This window comes from Symphalangus syndactylus, chromosome 6 (assembly GCF_028878055.3).
Source record: "Symphalangus syndactylus isolate Jambi chromosome 6, NHGRI_mSymSyn1-v2.1_pri, whole genome shotgun sequence".
Classification (NCBI taxonomy): Eukaryota; Metazoa; Chordata; class Mammalia; order Primates; family Hylobatidae; genus Symphalangus; species Symphalangus syndactylus.
The window spans coordinates 111,174,985-111,190,905 of NC_072428.2; the positions used below are offsets into that span (position 1 = coordinate 111,174,985).

Below are 15,921 nucleotides of genomic sequence, written 5' to 3' on the forward strand. Positions count from 1 at the left end.
GTTTTTCTATTGATTGGAATAGTGTCAGAAGGAATGGTACCAGCTCCTCTTTTTACCTCTGTTAGAATTTGGCTATGAATCCATCAGGTCCTGGACTTTTTTTGGTTGGTAGGCAATTAATTATTGCCTCAATTTTGGAGCCTGTTATTGGTCTATTCAGAGATTCAACTTTTTCCTGGTTTAGTCATGGGAGGTGTATATGTCCAGGAATTTATCCATTTCTTCTAAATTTTCTAGTTTATTTTCATAGAGGTGTTTATAGTATTCTCTGATGGTAGTTTGTGTTTCTGTGGGATCGGTGGTGATATCCCCTTTATCATTTTTTATTGTGTCTATTTGATTCTTCTCTCTTTTCTTTTTTATTAATCTTGCTAGCAGTCTATCAATTTTGTTGATCTTTTGAAAAAAACAGCTCCTGGATTCATTGATTTTTTGAAGAGTTTTTTGTGTCTCTATCTCTTTTAGTTCTGCTCTGATCTTAGTTATTTCTTGCCTTCTGCTAGCTTTTGAATTTGTTTGTTCTTGCTTCTCTAGTTCTTTTAATTGTGACATTAGGGTGTCAATTTTAGATTTTCCTGCTTTCTCTTTTGGGCATTTAGTGCTATAAATTTCCCTCTACACACTGCTTTAAATGTGTCCCAGTGATTCTGGAACACTGTGTCTTTGTTCTCATTCGTTTCAAAGAACATCTTTATTTCTGCCTTCGTTTTGTTATTTACCCAGTAGTCATTCAGGAGCAGGTTGTTCAGTTTCCATGTAGTTGTGCGGTTTTTAGTGAGTTTCTTAATCCTGAGTTCTAACTTGATTGCACTGTGGTCTGAGAGAGACTTTGTTGTGATTTCTGATCTTTTACATTTCCTGAGGAGTGCTTTGCTTCCAATTATGTGGTCAATTTTAGAATAAGTGCTATGTGGTGATGAGAAGAATGTATATTCTGTTGATTTGGGGTGGAGAGTTCTGTAGATGTCTATTAGGCCAGCTTGGTGCAGAGCTGAGTTCAAGTCCTGGATATCCTTGTTAACCTTCTGTCTCATCGATCTGTCTAATATTGACAGTGGGGTATTAAAGTCTCCCATTATAATTGTATGGAAGTCTAAGTCTCTTTGTAGGTGTCTAAGGACTTGCTTTATGAATCTGGGTGCTCCTGTATTGGGTGCATATATATTTAGGATAGTTAGCTCTTCTTGTTGAATTGATCCCTTTACCATTATGTAATGGCCTTGTTTGTCCCTTTTGATCTTTGTTGGTTTAAAGTCTATTTTATCAGAGACTAGGATTGCAACCCCTGCTTTTTTTTTTTTGCTTTCTATTTTCTTGGTAAATATTCCTCCATCCCTTTATTTTGAGCCTATGTGTATCTCTGCACATGAGATGTGTCTCCTGAATACAGCACACTGATGGGTCTTGACTCTTTATCCAATTTGCCTTTTCGTGTCTTTTAATTGGGGCATTTAGCCCATTTACATTTAAGGTTAATATTGTTTTGTGTGAATTTGAGCCTGTCATTATGATGTCAGCTGGTTATTTTGCCTGTTAATTGATGCAGTTTCTTCATAGCATTGATGGTCTTTACAATTTGGCATGTTTTTGCAGTGGCTGGTACCAGTTGTTTCTTTCCATGTTTAGTGCTTCCCTCAGGAGCTCCTGTAAGGCAGGCTTGGTGGTGACAAAATCTTTCAGCATTTGCTTGTCTGTAAAGGATTTTATTTCTCCTTCATTTATGAAGCTCAGTTTGACTGGATATGAAATTCTGGGTTGAAAATTCTTTTCTTTAAGAATGTTGAATATTGGCCCTCACTCTCTTCTGGCTTGTAGGGTTTCTGCCGAGAGATCCACTGTTAGTCTGATGGGCTTCCCTTTGTGGGTAACCTGACCTTTCTCTCTGGCTGCCCTTAACATTTTTTCCCTCATTTCAACCTTGGTGAATCTAACAATTATGTGTCTTGGGGTTGCTCTTCTTGAGGAGTATCTTTGTGGTGATCTCTGTATTTCCTGAATTTGAATGTTGGCCTGCCTTGCTAGGTTGGGGAAATTCTCCTGGATAATATCCTGAAGAGTGTTTTCCAACTTGGTTCCATTCTCTGCATCACTTTCAGGTACACCAATCAAACGTAGATTTGGTCTTTTCACATAGTCCCATATTTCTTGGAGGCTTTGTTCATTTCTTTTTACTCTTTTTTCTCTAACCTTGTTTTCTCTCTTCATTTCATTCATTTGATCTTCAATCACTGATACCCTTTCTTCTACTTCATCGAATCGGGTATTGAAGCTTGTGTATGCGTCACGAAGTTCTCATGCCATGGTTTTCACCTCCATCAGGTCATTTAAGGTCTTCTCTACACTGTTCATTCTAGTTAGCCATTCGTCTAACCTTTTTTCAAGGTTTTTAACTTCCTTGTGATGGGTTTGAACATGCTCCTTTAGCTCAGGGAAGTTTGTTATTACCGACCTTCTGAAGCCTACTTCTGTCAACTCATTAAAGTCATTGTCCATCCAGCTTTGCTCCGTTGCTGACGAGGAACTGCAATCCTTTGGAGGAGAAGAGGTGCTCTGGTTTTTAGAATTTTCAGCTTTTCTGCTCTGGTTTCTCCCCATCTTTATGGTTTTATCTACCTTTGGTCTTTGATGTTGGTGATCTACAGATGGGGTTTTGGTGTGGATGTCCTTTTTGTTGATGTTGGTGCTATTCCTTTCTGTTTGTTAGCTTTTCTTCTAACAGTCAGGTCCCTTAGCTGCAGGTCTGTTGGAGTTTGCTAGACGTCCACTCCAGATCCTGTTTGCCTGGGTGTCACCAGCCGAAGCTCAGTTGGAAATGCAGAAATCACCCGTTTTCTGCGTTGATCACACTGGGAGCTGCAGACCAGAGCTATTCCTATTCGGCCATCTTGGAATGGATGTCCTCCGCATCCATCTTTTCTAAGAATTACAAAATATTTGATTATCTGGATGTAGCATAAGTTATTTAACCAGTTTTGTATTGATGGACACTTGAGATGTGTTTAGTTTTGTGTCATTAATATTTTATGAAGTGCTCCAGTCAGTTTCCTTGTACATCTATCTTTGTGTACTTTGTAGAGTAGATTTGTAGGACCAAGTCTTAGCAGTATAATTGCTGGTTTAAATTTATATGCAATTATTTTTACAGATGTTTCAAATGCCCTCCACAAAGGAGAAAAATCTCTCTTAATATTAATTTACATAAATTGCTCTCTTTTCTTCTTGAAAAACATTCAATTCTGGGATAAATATGATATCTCAAGGGCGATTTTAGATAGATTATCATTAATTATTTATTGCTAATGTAAACGTAAGCTAATTATTCTATAAATGTTTATTGTATGTCTGATACTGTGAATCAGACAATAGCTACTCAGTATTTTATGGCTGATTGACTACAGTGCAAGGAGAGTTGTTAAATTTAAAGATCATGTAAACACAGAAAATAATTCATTCCTTCAGAACAAGATGCCAGTCTGTACAAGGAATCCATTTGGAAATTTCTCAAAAGGGAGAACCACAAACACAAAATTCTAGAGCTAAATAGATCATATGGGAATTATTTAGACAATTATTCTGTAGAGACTCAAAAACATTAGAGCCAGAATTATATTGGAGGTCATTCCCGTGCCCCAAATATCCATGCTAGCAGGAACCCAGCATTGGCCATATAGGTCATGTTTACCCTTATGTTCTCCCCTTTTTTCTCTATTCCAGTGGCCCTTTCTCTGCAGCTGGGCCCCACACCTACATCCATCCATTTCTTCTCCTTCCATTGATCCTGTATACTGACAATAGCTTCAATCAGGAGGCATGTTTTGAATGTTTATCACATGACGAGGACTCTGACAAGTGCTAGAAACAGAAAGATTGTAACACACTTTCTGATCTGGGCTTACATCATGGATGGATTTATACCAAAAACAGCTTTGGTGTGACTGTACCTGAAAAGACATAAAGCAATGCAAGTTGATTTTAAGGAACCAACTTTCAACTGGGATTGGAGTGGAGATGGAGTAAAGGTGAAAGAGAAAGTATTGATTAATTCACAGGAAGATTGAAATTAGACTATAAAACCAATGATTTGCTCTGCTTTTGGGAAAGTCAGCCATATATTAAGATGAAGTGGCAGAGATCTAAAGTGAGATGGACCTCCATTTAAAACCTACCTCTTGGTAATTTAGCATTTCTATTTTCTTATTCCTAAAATGAAGGGAGGAGTTGTTGTGAGAAAAATAAGATAATATGTGTAAATAACTTACATGTCAGGCATGTAATAAATGCTTAAAAAATATATCTATTTCAATTATCATTTTGCTCCAGTTTTATCCTTGAGAAGCTTGACAAATCTATACTAGGTTTCTGGTAGGTTGGAAGGCAGGTTAGAACTCCAAGTAGCAACTAATAGTCATCCTGAGATTTGCAAAATATTTTTGGAATAAACTTATAGCAGAACAGACAATTCATAATTGGCGAACTACTTAAGATTTGCCACAAAAATCAACTCAAAATGGATTAAAGACTTAAATGTAATCCCAGAAACTGTAAAAATAGTAGAAGAAAACCTAGGGAAAGGTCTCCTGGACATTGGTTTAGGCAAATAATTTATGATTAAGACTTCAAAATCACAGGCAACTAAACCAAAAATAGACTAATGGGACTTAATTAAACTAGAAAGCTTCTGCACAGCAAAAGAAAATCAAGAGATAACTTGCTCAATGAGAGAAAATATTTGCAAACTATTCTCCTGACAGGGGACTAATATCTAGAATACACAAGGAACTCAAACAACAAGTGAAAAAGTAAATAATTCCATCAACAAGTGGACAACTTATAGAAATAGACATTTCTCAAAAGAAGACATACAAATCGCCAATGGGTACATGAAAAAATACTCGATATCACTAATCATCAGAGAAATGCAAATGAAAACCACAGTGAGATATTATCTAACTCCAGTCAGAATAACTAATATTAAAAAGACAAAAAAAAAAAAATAGATGTTGGCAAGGATGTGAAGAAAAGAGAACTCTTATACACTATTGGTGGGAATATAAACTAGTACTGCTACTATGGACAATGATATGGAGATTTGTCAAAAACAAAAAAACAACCCCAAAATAGAATTACCATCCAATCCAGCAATTACACTACTGGGTATCTAACCAGAAGAAAAAACATCCGTTTATCAAAGGGATACCTGCACTCATATGTTGCAGCACTATTCACAATAGCAAAGATATGAAATCAGCATAAGTGCCTATCAGTGGATGAATGGATAAAGAAAATGTGGAACATGGACCATTACTTGGCCATAAAAAATGAAATTACTTCATTTATAGCAACATAGATGGAACTGGAACTGGAGGTTATTATCTTAAGACAAATAAACCAGGCACAAAAAGACAAATATTACATGTTCTCACTTATATGTGGGAGCTAAAACGTTGATCACGTGGTGGTAGACAGTGAAAAGATAGATAACAGAGTCTGGAAAGAATGAGTGGGGGCAAGGAAGGAGGATGAAGAGAAGTGGGTTAAAGGGTACAAACATAGAGTAAGACTGAAGGAATAAATTCAATGTTTGATATCAGAGTAGGGTGACTACAGCTAGCAAAAATGTATTATACTGAGATGATGGACAACTTAAATACCCTGACTTGGCCACTAAGCATTATATACCCATGTAAGAAAATTTCACATGTACCTCATAAATCTGTACAAATTTTAAAAATAGATTTGTTAATGTCTCCTTCCCAATTTGTGAATATGATATTTTTAAAAGAATAAAAAAATAGAGAGACAAATGCTTATACCCTAAATAGCGTAAATGGCCATGTTTGAATATCTCCTAAAGTTATGCTCTATATGGTATATTTTCCATGATAAACATCTTCAATGTGAATCACAAACAACTCAGGATGTGTTATCTTGCTTCTCAGCATATGTCTAAGAAATCAGTCTTCTTGCCAAAAGGAGAAAAAATGTTTCAAAATCAGTATTATGAGTCTCATAGATTGATTTTCATAGTAGAAATTAAATGAAGGTCCTTGTAATGGGAAACCATTAGAAATCTCAAAATCCAAATTTTTCATGATTTTCACTTTACAGTACTTATATATCACATATGGCACCCAGAAAACTTCTCAGTTGACCATAATTAATTTATAAGAAAATTTGAAAAATTGAAATTTTATTTGTTTATGGCAGGAGCTGATGAAACATTTTTTAATGATGGAAGCTAAAATTTCCTAACACAATATTTGTGCATCTTATACTAAATTCATCTTTCGATGCAATTTAATTTTTCTCTTATTCAAAAATGTTTGTTTTTTTAGTGCGTGTCCTAAAAAAAGAAATGTGAGTGCTTCACAACAGACCCTTGAGAATGAACTGCTTTCAGTTAACTTTATGGAAACATCATAGAAAGTAGCACCGGACAGAGTAGAAGTTATTCAAGTCAAACAGAGTATGGGGTGAAGACTGGATGGAGATTAGCCAAAGAGGAGGACAGCAGCCAAACTTTACCCTGAATGCAATGCAATCTCTTGAATTATTTCAAGCAACAAAGGGAGTTTAAAACTTTTGCATTTCAAGAAGATGACGTTAGCAACAACATGGAAAATAGACATATGGGTGGGCCATAGAACTGTAGCAGAGGAGACCCATTAAGAGGTCAAGGCAATTCCCATGATAAAAGAACATAAATACACAGATCAAAATAGTATCCATTGAAATCAAGAAAAAAAGAAATCAAGAAGAGAAAGTTGATATGACTATTTGGTGATTGATTGGCTGCTAGGGGCAATGAAGAGAAGGGAAACTTGGAAAACTGAAATGTCTGGCTTGGGCACCGAATCTTCCAAGCTCAACAGTATTGAGGTTATTGGGGATGGAACAGATTTTGGAATGGTTTTTAAAGTTCAATTTCAGCTGTTTGGTGAGTAACAGCAAACCTGACTAATAGTAGCTTAAACAAATAAGAGATATTTTCTTCTTATCCAATAAAAAGTCCAGAATTAGACGTTTGTAGCAGATCAAGAACATCAGCACATATCAAAATGGTTTCAGAAGATCAAGAATGTCAGCACAGATCAAAATGGTTTCAGAAGATCAAGGATGTCAGCACTAAAGTCTCCACAAAGTTTTTGGCCTTTCTTCCATAATTTAAGATAGTTGTTGTTCTTCCAGCTATCAATTTCCTGTTCCACAAGGAGAGAAGAAGAAACAAGAGAGGAGAAAGGAACAGTCTCTGTACCAGAAAAACAGGCTTTCTCTGTAGTTCCCTGCAAGTTTATACTTACATTTCACTGACCAGAAATGTGTCAGTGGCCACTCTTGGCTGTAAGACAAACAGGGGAGACATGTTATTAGTGTTCTCTTTAGGAGAGCAAAACAAGGAAAAGTAAGATCAGAATGGGTTTTGACTCAACCTATGATATCTGTCATAGTTATATTGAAATTGAGGTACTTCTGAGACATCCAAGGGAGATGTCCAGGAAGCAGATGACTATGTGTCTGGAAGCCCTGAGAGTGGCCTAGACAGGGATCCAGTTTGGGAGTCATGATCATTCAAGCTGTGGTTATGCCATGAAGATGAATGATATCTCCCAGAATGCAAAGTAAGAGCGCTAAGGGCATGACTATAGAAAAGGTCAGAACTTAAGGGCTGGGTAACAGAAAGAATCTTCAAACGAGTTGGTATTTGGTAATAAGGAGTGTTAACAAAAGCAAAAGGTGAGCATTTCCAGAAGTAGAAAAGAATGAGATGAAAAATACAAGTGAAAGAAGCAAACCTTCACAGATGGAAGAAGATTTACTTTACTACAACATAAGAAGAGATATCTGGGCATGGTTGTCTTATTGTCATATAGCACAAATTTGAACATATTACTGTCTAATGGGTTCTAATTTTTTATGAAGTAGAAGACAAGGTCATCTAATGAGACCAACAGAGATGTAGAAATGAGGGAGCTTAAGGAGAATGATGAAGGTTTGAAGTAGCCTTTGTGAAGAACAGGGAAATGTTCCAACTAGGATAGTAGAACAAAGATTTCCAGGCAGTACTGAGAGACCATCAGGAAATGTGTCTGGCATTTATCTTTACATTTGTGTGATTTTTGCCAGTGTCACTGACAGGTATGTAGAACGTTGGATGGAGATAGATTGGATTGTTCCAGGATTGGAGAGTTGCTGTGCACCATTAGTAAAATAAAAAAAGGAAGATGTGGATTGTTGAGGTATAGAAATGAACACTATAGACACAAATTGAAAGAGAGTTAGGAATCATGGGAATGGAAGTTCTGCATGACTGCAGAAGAGGCAGGAATAAGGTAGAAGAAAAGTGTATTTTATTTCGAGAAAAGGAATTAGAATTTAAAATTACAGATGGAGCATCCCTGGCTTGAATAAAATATTCTAGCATTTGTACAAAAATATTGTTGAATGAAATAGAATGAGTCCATATAGACCTTTGACAGCAAATTGTGAAATGGAGAGAATGACAATGGCTAAGTTGTCCCATTGGTACATGGAAACATAATTAAGATGTTGATAGAAGATTGCCACAAGGAGGAGCCAGGTGAAATGAGCCACAGCAGAGAGTAACACAATGGAATAATGGTTTGAAAGAGGCAGTTGGAAGACAAGAGGAAGTAAACTTCCTGACTATGCAGGCAGCCTTCCCTGGAGATGGCTACAGAGAAAGAGGGCAAGTTGTCATTTCCCACAAAGTCGCATGGCAAGTTTTCTTTCCATTCCCCCTCACCTGTTTTCCCTGTGCTGGGATGGATTTGGGGGAAGGTGAGGAGATGGAGGGAACATTGAGTGAAGCCTTTGAGATTGTAGAAGGGTTTGCTTACCAGGGATGGGAGTAGCAGAAGATCTGTGAAATTGGATTAGAGGAGAGATGAGTAGCAGGCCTTGCATTTTGGTCCATGCATGAGGGTGCTAAAGATATGAGATGTGGTGGGATCTACTAGTGTCTAGTCACACGGCCTTAGGCTTAGTAAGTGTTCGGGCTCAAGAGAACCAGCAGATGCCTTTGATCAGCAGTTCATCAGAACATTGGGGAAAATACATCGTAAGATCTCAAATATATCTTACTTCAGGTGGGTTAAGAGTGAATTTATCTCCCCAGGAATGTCAGTTCTTGTGGGGAAAGGAATAGCCCTAGTCTGGAAGGGAACTCTCTGCCTTTCCAGAGGGGAATCATCATGTTTTGAGAGATCATTACTAACTTACTGGAAATGGCAGTAGCCCAGGGAAAGGGGAGGAAATGGGTCTCTTTGGAAGGAGCTATGTGCTGGAGGGAGTGATTGCATATTTTAAAATTTAGATGGACATTTAAAATTGTTTAGACAGAGAATGGAAGAATTCTTTCATCTCAGAGAAATAATTCCATGGGGTCAATAGAAGTAGATAAGATTTAAAGACACAGATCAGCTCAAATAGTCCAATTCAGTATTGCTTTAAAAATATAGCAATATCACATTTAAAATGAGAAATATTACTGATTCTTTTGTGGACAAATAATTCCGTAAGGGATGAAATGGGTGTCCAGAGGAATAGATAATGAGAAACTGTGGTCAGGCAGGAGGAAAAACCAAGAACATCATAATGATTCTGGTTAGTCACTCTAGCACCTCATGAAAAGTTAAGTAAATTTTTTGAATTATGTACTAAACATATTTACTTTGCACATGTATGAACAAGAAAACTCCTGTTAAGTATATTTTTGTACTCAATTGAGAACTATGACAATCTACTCTGGAGTTTGGAGCTTCCTTTTGAAGTCTCCAACAAAATTATTCACTCTAAGTGTGAAGATTTCTGGAGCTAATGCTATTTTACCCAACTCTGCTAAATACTACATTTTCTGTGTCTATAGATCTGTGACTCCAAGAGATGACACTTAAGACCAAAAAAGAGCTGTTAGCTGGGCACAGTAGCATGTGCCTATAGTCCCAGCTACTTGGGAAGCTGAGATGGGAGGACTGCTTTAGCCTGGGAGTTCGAAGCTGCAGTGAGCCATGATGGTACCAGTGTACTCCAGCCTGAGCAACAGAGGAAGACTCTGTCTCAAAACAACAACAAAACTGTTGTTTATTCTTTTTAGTAACTAATGTATTCAATATGCCTAAACCTGACCAAATTGCTAATCATCCCAGTGAAGAAAGAAATGAGAGACACTAATGAGAATTTTCCTTTTGTTTAATGTTATTACTGTGATTAATTGCTTTTAAGATCTAAACAAATACTCAAAAAGATTCATGTGGCATTTAAATTATAAGTTTCAGAGACCCTTTGAGGAATAGAGAAATTTGGCTGCATCTTACGTTTCGATAGTGGCTTGACCAAGTAGGAGTTTGTTTTTCATGGTAAAAAGTGTAAGGTAGCTCCACAGCATCACTAATACCCTAGGCTCATTCTATTTTTTCTGCCTATGGTTGCTTCATGGCCACAAGATGGCTGCTCATTCCCAGGCTTACATTCATATTCTAAGTGGAAAGAGGAAACAGAGTGATCAAGAAAAAGTGGCATCAGGAAAGTAAAACTTTTCCAGAACTCCCTAGCTGGTGTTCACTTACGTTTCTTTGACTAGAACTATGTCTCCTGACTCCTTTCAGCTGCTAGAGACTGGGAAATCAATTTTTTTAATGCTGGGCACATTACTCCAACAAAATACGGGTTTTTCTGCTAAAAGGAAGAAAGGAGAAAGGGTATGGCGTAGGTACCTAAGGCAGTCAGCGTCAGGACTTGAGCTCACCTAATGCAATTCTTCGCCTTCTCCTCTCTCCAGCCTTCACCATTTTGTAATGAGAAATCTAGATCAAGTGACTTAGTGTCACACAGCCGATTCATGACACAGCTGGAACTAAAATTCACAAGTGAAACTCCCGGCACGGTGGTGCTCTTTCCTATGTATCTCACCACTGTCTACCCTGCTGTACTGATAACCAGCTTTTCTTCTCTTAACTCCTTCAGCTCTGTCAACCAGTCTCTGGACTTGGGTCTGCATTTGGCCATATGCTTTGGCTCATTCAACTTTCAGGGTAACATTGTTTGGCCACAGTTCAGAAGGTGATTAACCTTCACTCCAGTGAGCTGCCCTGGCTCTCTAAAATAGTGAACACTTTAATGGAAAGGCTTAGGATATGTAAACTGCAAACAAAGATTAACTACTAAGGGGAAATTCAATAGGAAGCACAGAATGCCATAGGATATTCTTTGGCCTAAACTACAGAGAAAAGGGTATGGCTTGAAATTTCATTTACCTCAAAATCTACTGTCCTCCTGTTACTCTCTGCTTTGGTCTGTCCTTCGAAATATTGCTATTATTCTAGTCTTACCTCAAAACTTACTGGCATCACTGTTTAGTTAGAACCAACAGAGCTGACTGACCAACTGTCACAGAACAGGTACCCAGTGGGAACCTCCATATGAAGGGAGAGACAGCACCATATTTGATAACAATTCAAACACAAAAACAACACGAGGTTCTAGGTAGCAGGAGTGGTCACCTGCCCAGGACAAGCCCTCAGCACACAAGTTGCAATATGTCTTTCTGATTGATAGATACTTGCCAATTACATGTAGTGCTTCAACAGAAGAAATCAGTTAGGACTTTGGTTATCTGTGATCTAGACTCTGTTTCTAATGCCCTTTGGATGAGTAGTGGCATGTGATCACACACACACACACACACACACACACACACACACCACAGAAATCAAAACAAGAATTTTCAGGAAAAGTTTAATCTAAATCCAAACTTTAAAAAATGTTTCACCATTATTTGCATGGGTATATATATGCTAAAATATATTTTTTATTAATAAATCGAACACAACATCTCAGTCTGAAGTACCCAAGTTTAGATGACGTTATAGCATATAGAACTATAAACAGGTAAATACTTTGCATTTAAAAGTAACGTCCATCATGGTACCTCCTAGAATGAAGGAACAGCCAAGCCTGCAGCTGAGGTGGTGAAAGTTGTTTATAATATTTCAAACTAAGATTGAGTTTCACAAGTACTAGAAGAATAACATTCTCCCTAAATAAAAAGTAAAGCATTCTAGATAGAGCTAAAGCCTCCTTGACATCCACTGCCAGTCCAGGAACACATTCTGCAGGTAACTACTGTCATCCAGATTTCCTTTTATTCTCTTAACAGAGACATACTTGTTCCCACAAAATCAATATTTAGTACGTTCTTGATTGAGTGAACACACACGTACATGTGTGTATTTCAGATAGCATGGATTGTTCTATAACTTTTGGATATTTTCTTACCCATATGTCTTGAAAATATCTCCATGTTAGTTAGTCCATTTAGATTTATCCTTATACATATCTCTTATGTTTTTCTAGAGTAGACCCAGAAGGCTCCAGGGTTGCAGAGCCTCTGCACTTTTTATTTTAGTATAAACTGCCCTCCAAAGCAACTGAACTAACTTGCACTCCCATCAGCAATGTATAATGGCAATTGTTTCTCATTGCTCCCTCAACATTTGATATAAAAATATTTTTGCAAAATGAATCATGACGCTTTTTTCTAGCCTTATAAAGATCCAGCCTCCACTAAAAATAAATGGTTGGATAGATACCACACACATACATGGGTATTCTAACAAGTATCATTTATAGATGTTTATTTAGACTACATCTCCCCACATTATAATAAACTTTGTGGTTTTTATTGCTTTATTATAATAAGCATTTTAATACAAATCATTTTTCTAATTTTAATAAGTATCTTAAACTCCATGTTTAGTCATAAATTAAGAAATGAAAATATGTATACTGAATCAAGATTTTAAGTTCACTCACCCCCACCATTCCTCTTGTTCCTTAATATCCTGGACCTTTTGGTATGAGATCTGGGAATCTGAGGTTAGGATAGTTGAGAATATGAGAGAATGTAACCATAAATTGCTGATTAGAACCAGAGTTACACAGCAAAGAAGAGGTCAAATCCACTCTTTCTCTCCATTGTTGAGAATTTCTGATATAAAGAGGGACACAATAAAGTCTAACTTTTTATGCATTCAACAAATGTTTACTGTTTGCTGTATGATAAATACTGGTTCCATATGTGAGTGGAATAATTATTTGTTCCCATGGCACATTCAGTATAGTAGAAAAGACCCAGACAAATAATAAACAAACTAACAAACAGTTATCAAATGGTGAAGAGCATAAAGGAAACAAATGGGGTGCTGACATGAACAGAAGTAGGGAGACATAATTGTGCTAGAGTTTCAGGAAGAGCTCGCTGAGACCTAAAATATAAGATGTCTCCATGCAAAATTAGGAGGAAAGCAATCCCAATCTAGATGATAGGCTTTTAACATGCCCTAAATTGTGATAGACTGAGAGAACCCAGTGAGAAGAGTGGCAGTGGAACCACATGAAGTAGGATAGAAGGACATAGGACAGGTACAGGGCCAACAGCTTTGCAGAATAAGATAAGAGAAAATGAGAGTGGTCCAGCCTGCAGGTGCAGCTCAGTGGATGGGGCAGAGGAAGGAGAAGGAGAGAAGTTTCAGCGAGGCAATACACTATCGTTCTGTTCTACATCTGTCAGACTAGTGAAAGCATTGCTTAGTATAGCACATGCCTCTATAATGATATTCAGTGCAGTGAAATGTTACCCACTGTTGTAAATATAAGAATGTGCTTTGAATAAAATACGTACATCTGATTCCTTCTGGTGTATCATGAATTCTTAATAAAAGTTTGTTAAAATGAAATTCATCTGTTAAATTAAATTCTCTCCAAATAGTTCCCATTTCCCTTCTCACATTAACTGTCTTTTCCACTTGCTGTATTGTCCTCTATTATAGTTTGTTTTGTTTTTAATGAGTTGACACAGATATATGTTTAAAGTAAAACTTGCATTCATTTTTTGATTGGCAGAACAATGACATGAATATCAATGTCAAAATAAAGATTAAGTTGTTATCTACTTTTAGCACAAACAACTATTGATAAGCCAGCAGGGGAAAAATAGGGAATATTTGCTCCCTTTTATCCATAAAGGTTATTTGCCACATAAAATCTTATTTTTTAGATTTTATTATTATGGGTCAAATTAATTAATACAACAACTAATATCTATTATTTTAATGCAGGATTGTGGTTTGCTGATTCATCCAGAGGAAACCTGTGGGTTACAGCCTATTTCTTCTGACTACATTGAAGCCGTTTTACAGTCCGAACTAAAAAGATGTCCGTCTGGGGACATGAAAGGTGACTATCACATTGGATATCATTTCTCTAAAAAAAGAAAAGAATAATTTGGTATAGATAAGTGTATGCTTATTTAAACTATCCTTTTATAAAAAATTCAAGGGCATTACTTTTTATTGACTATGAACTATAAAGCATATAATTAATGTAAGTGCATTGTTTTAATATTTGAAATACTTTGATTAATCAATTATTTTCTTCTCCCCTTTTTGCCCAGTTAATCCATATTCATCTGCAGATCTGTTACCCATGTTACTTTTGCCAGAGAGCCTTCCTTGAGCCTCTGATTTGTTTCTTTATTATATAGTTCATAGCACTCAATAATTTTCTTCCATAGCAGTTACCACAATTATTTAAATGACCAAGTATTGAATTAATTGTTTAATGTCAGTTTTCCCAGGATGTCAGCTTCATGAGGGCAGAGAGCCTGACTTGTTTGCATTATACTAATTCATTTGGCACCATAATTTGTACATAGTAGTTAGAAAATAAATATCTGGTGTGAACCAAAGAACTGCAAAGTATGCAAGTTCAGTTTTAAAGTATTTCTTTTCACTAAAAAAAAGTTAGGGGGCATGATCACTAGTATCCCTCATATATCGGTCATTTATAGAGGCAAGAAAATTGTGACATCAAATTTAATTACCGTGTTAAATCCTGCGTAAGCGCTGAGCTGACCTGGAATGAGATACTTCTTTGGTGCCATTCTCAACATTCCCTATTTCTCTCCTTCCCCAGCAATCTTCTTTCAGTGGAGATGGTGGGGTCAAGCCAAAGTTGGCACTAAAAATGCCTTCAAAGCCATTAGAGGAACAGAGAGCATCTTCTCCAAGTTTCCTGGTTACTGCTCTGTCCTCCTGACCCCAAGTCTCCCTTCCTCTAAAAAGTCTGAAAAAACACTCAGGAGCTTTTCTACCCTTGCCATGAACTTCACACCACAGCTTGAATGGGAAATGAGTTTCCCAAATGGGCAGGACAAATTGCAATTTGGCATGCACAGTTAACAAACGCGGGCATGTCCCCTTTCTTGAACATGTGTTCTAAATAATAAATTACAGTCAGGGAATAGAGAGGGATTTACCCATTATGGTGTGTCAGGTGGTGTGATTTGTGATTCTCTGCGAAATGAGATATATACTCTTCCATACAAAGGAGACACTGATATGTCCAGTTAAATATTTTTTATCAGATGACAATTTATGAGAAATCATAAAACAATTCTATTCCTCCTACTGCACCAAGGCAAAAGTTCTTCAACAAAAAGTTCAAAGTACATTATTGGGATTCTTCAAGAAGTGGCAGCTTGTTCTGTTCACTAAATGTATGCTAACTTATGTTGGGCTTTGTGCCTGGACATTGTGGGTGAGGCCGCCATAGAACAGTGGCCTTCTGGTACTTAAGGAGCTAGGCCTCCTTAGAGAAGGCCCCAAATTGACTCACAAATCAAGTGCATGCTCCTTAGCCTGACAATGTGAAGCCTCCGTAATCTGTCCCATTTATATATTTCCAGCCTCCTCCCAGGCTCTTTGCCTCTTTTTATGTTGACAGTGCCCCTTTAGAACTTCAAGTTTTTGTCCACACTGTTCCCTGTATCCACAAGTCCTCTTCCCATCTTTGCTCAACTTCTGATGCTGGAAGTCCTGTCCAGGAAGCCTTTTTTCACCACCA

The 15,921-nt window shown here is 37.1% G+C and overlaps 1 protein-coding gene across 1 annotated transcript in view; it reads left to right on the plus strand.

Annotated features, from left to right (window-relative positions):
- CPED1 (cadherin like and PC-esterase domain containing 1) overlaps positions 1 to 15,921 on the plus strand; it is a 314,315-nt gene that overhangs the window by 240,931 nt on the left and 57,463 nt on the right. The window contains exon 17 of the mRNA XM_055283806.1: positions 14,136 to 14,253. Within this exon, the coding sequence (XP_055139781.1) occupies positions 14,136 to 14,253 (118 nt within the window). The remainder of the gene's footprint in view (positions 1 to 14,135; positions 14,254 to 15,921) is intronic.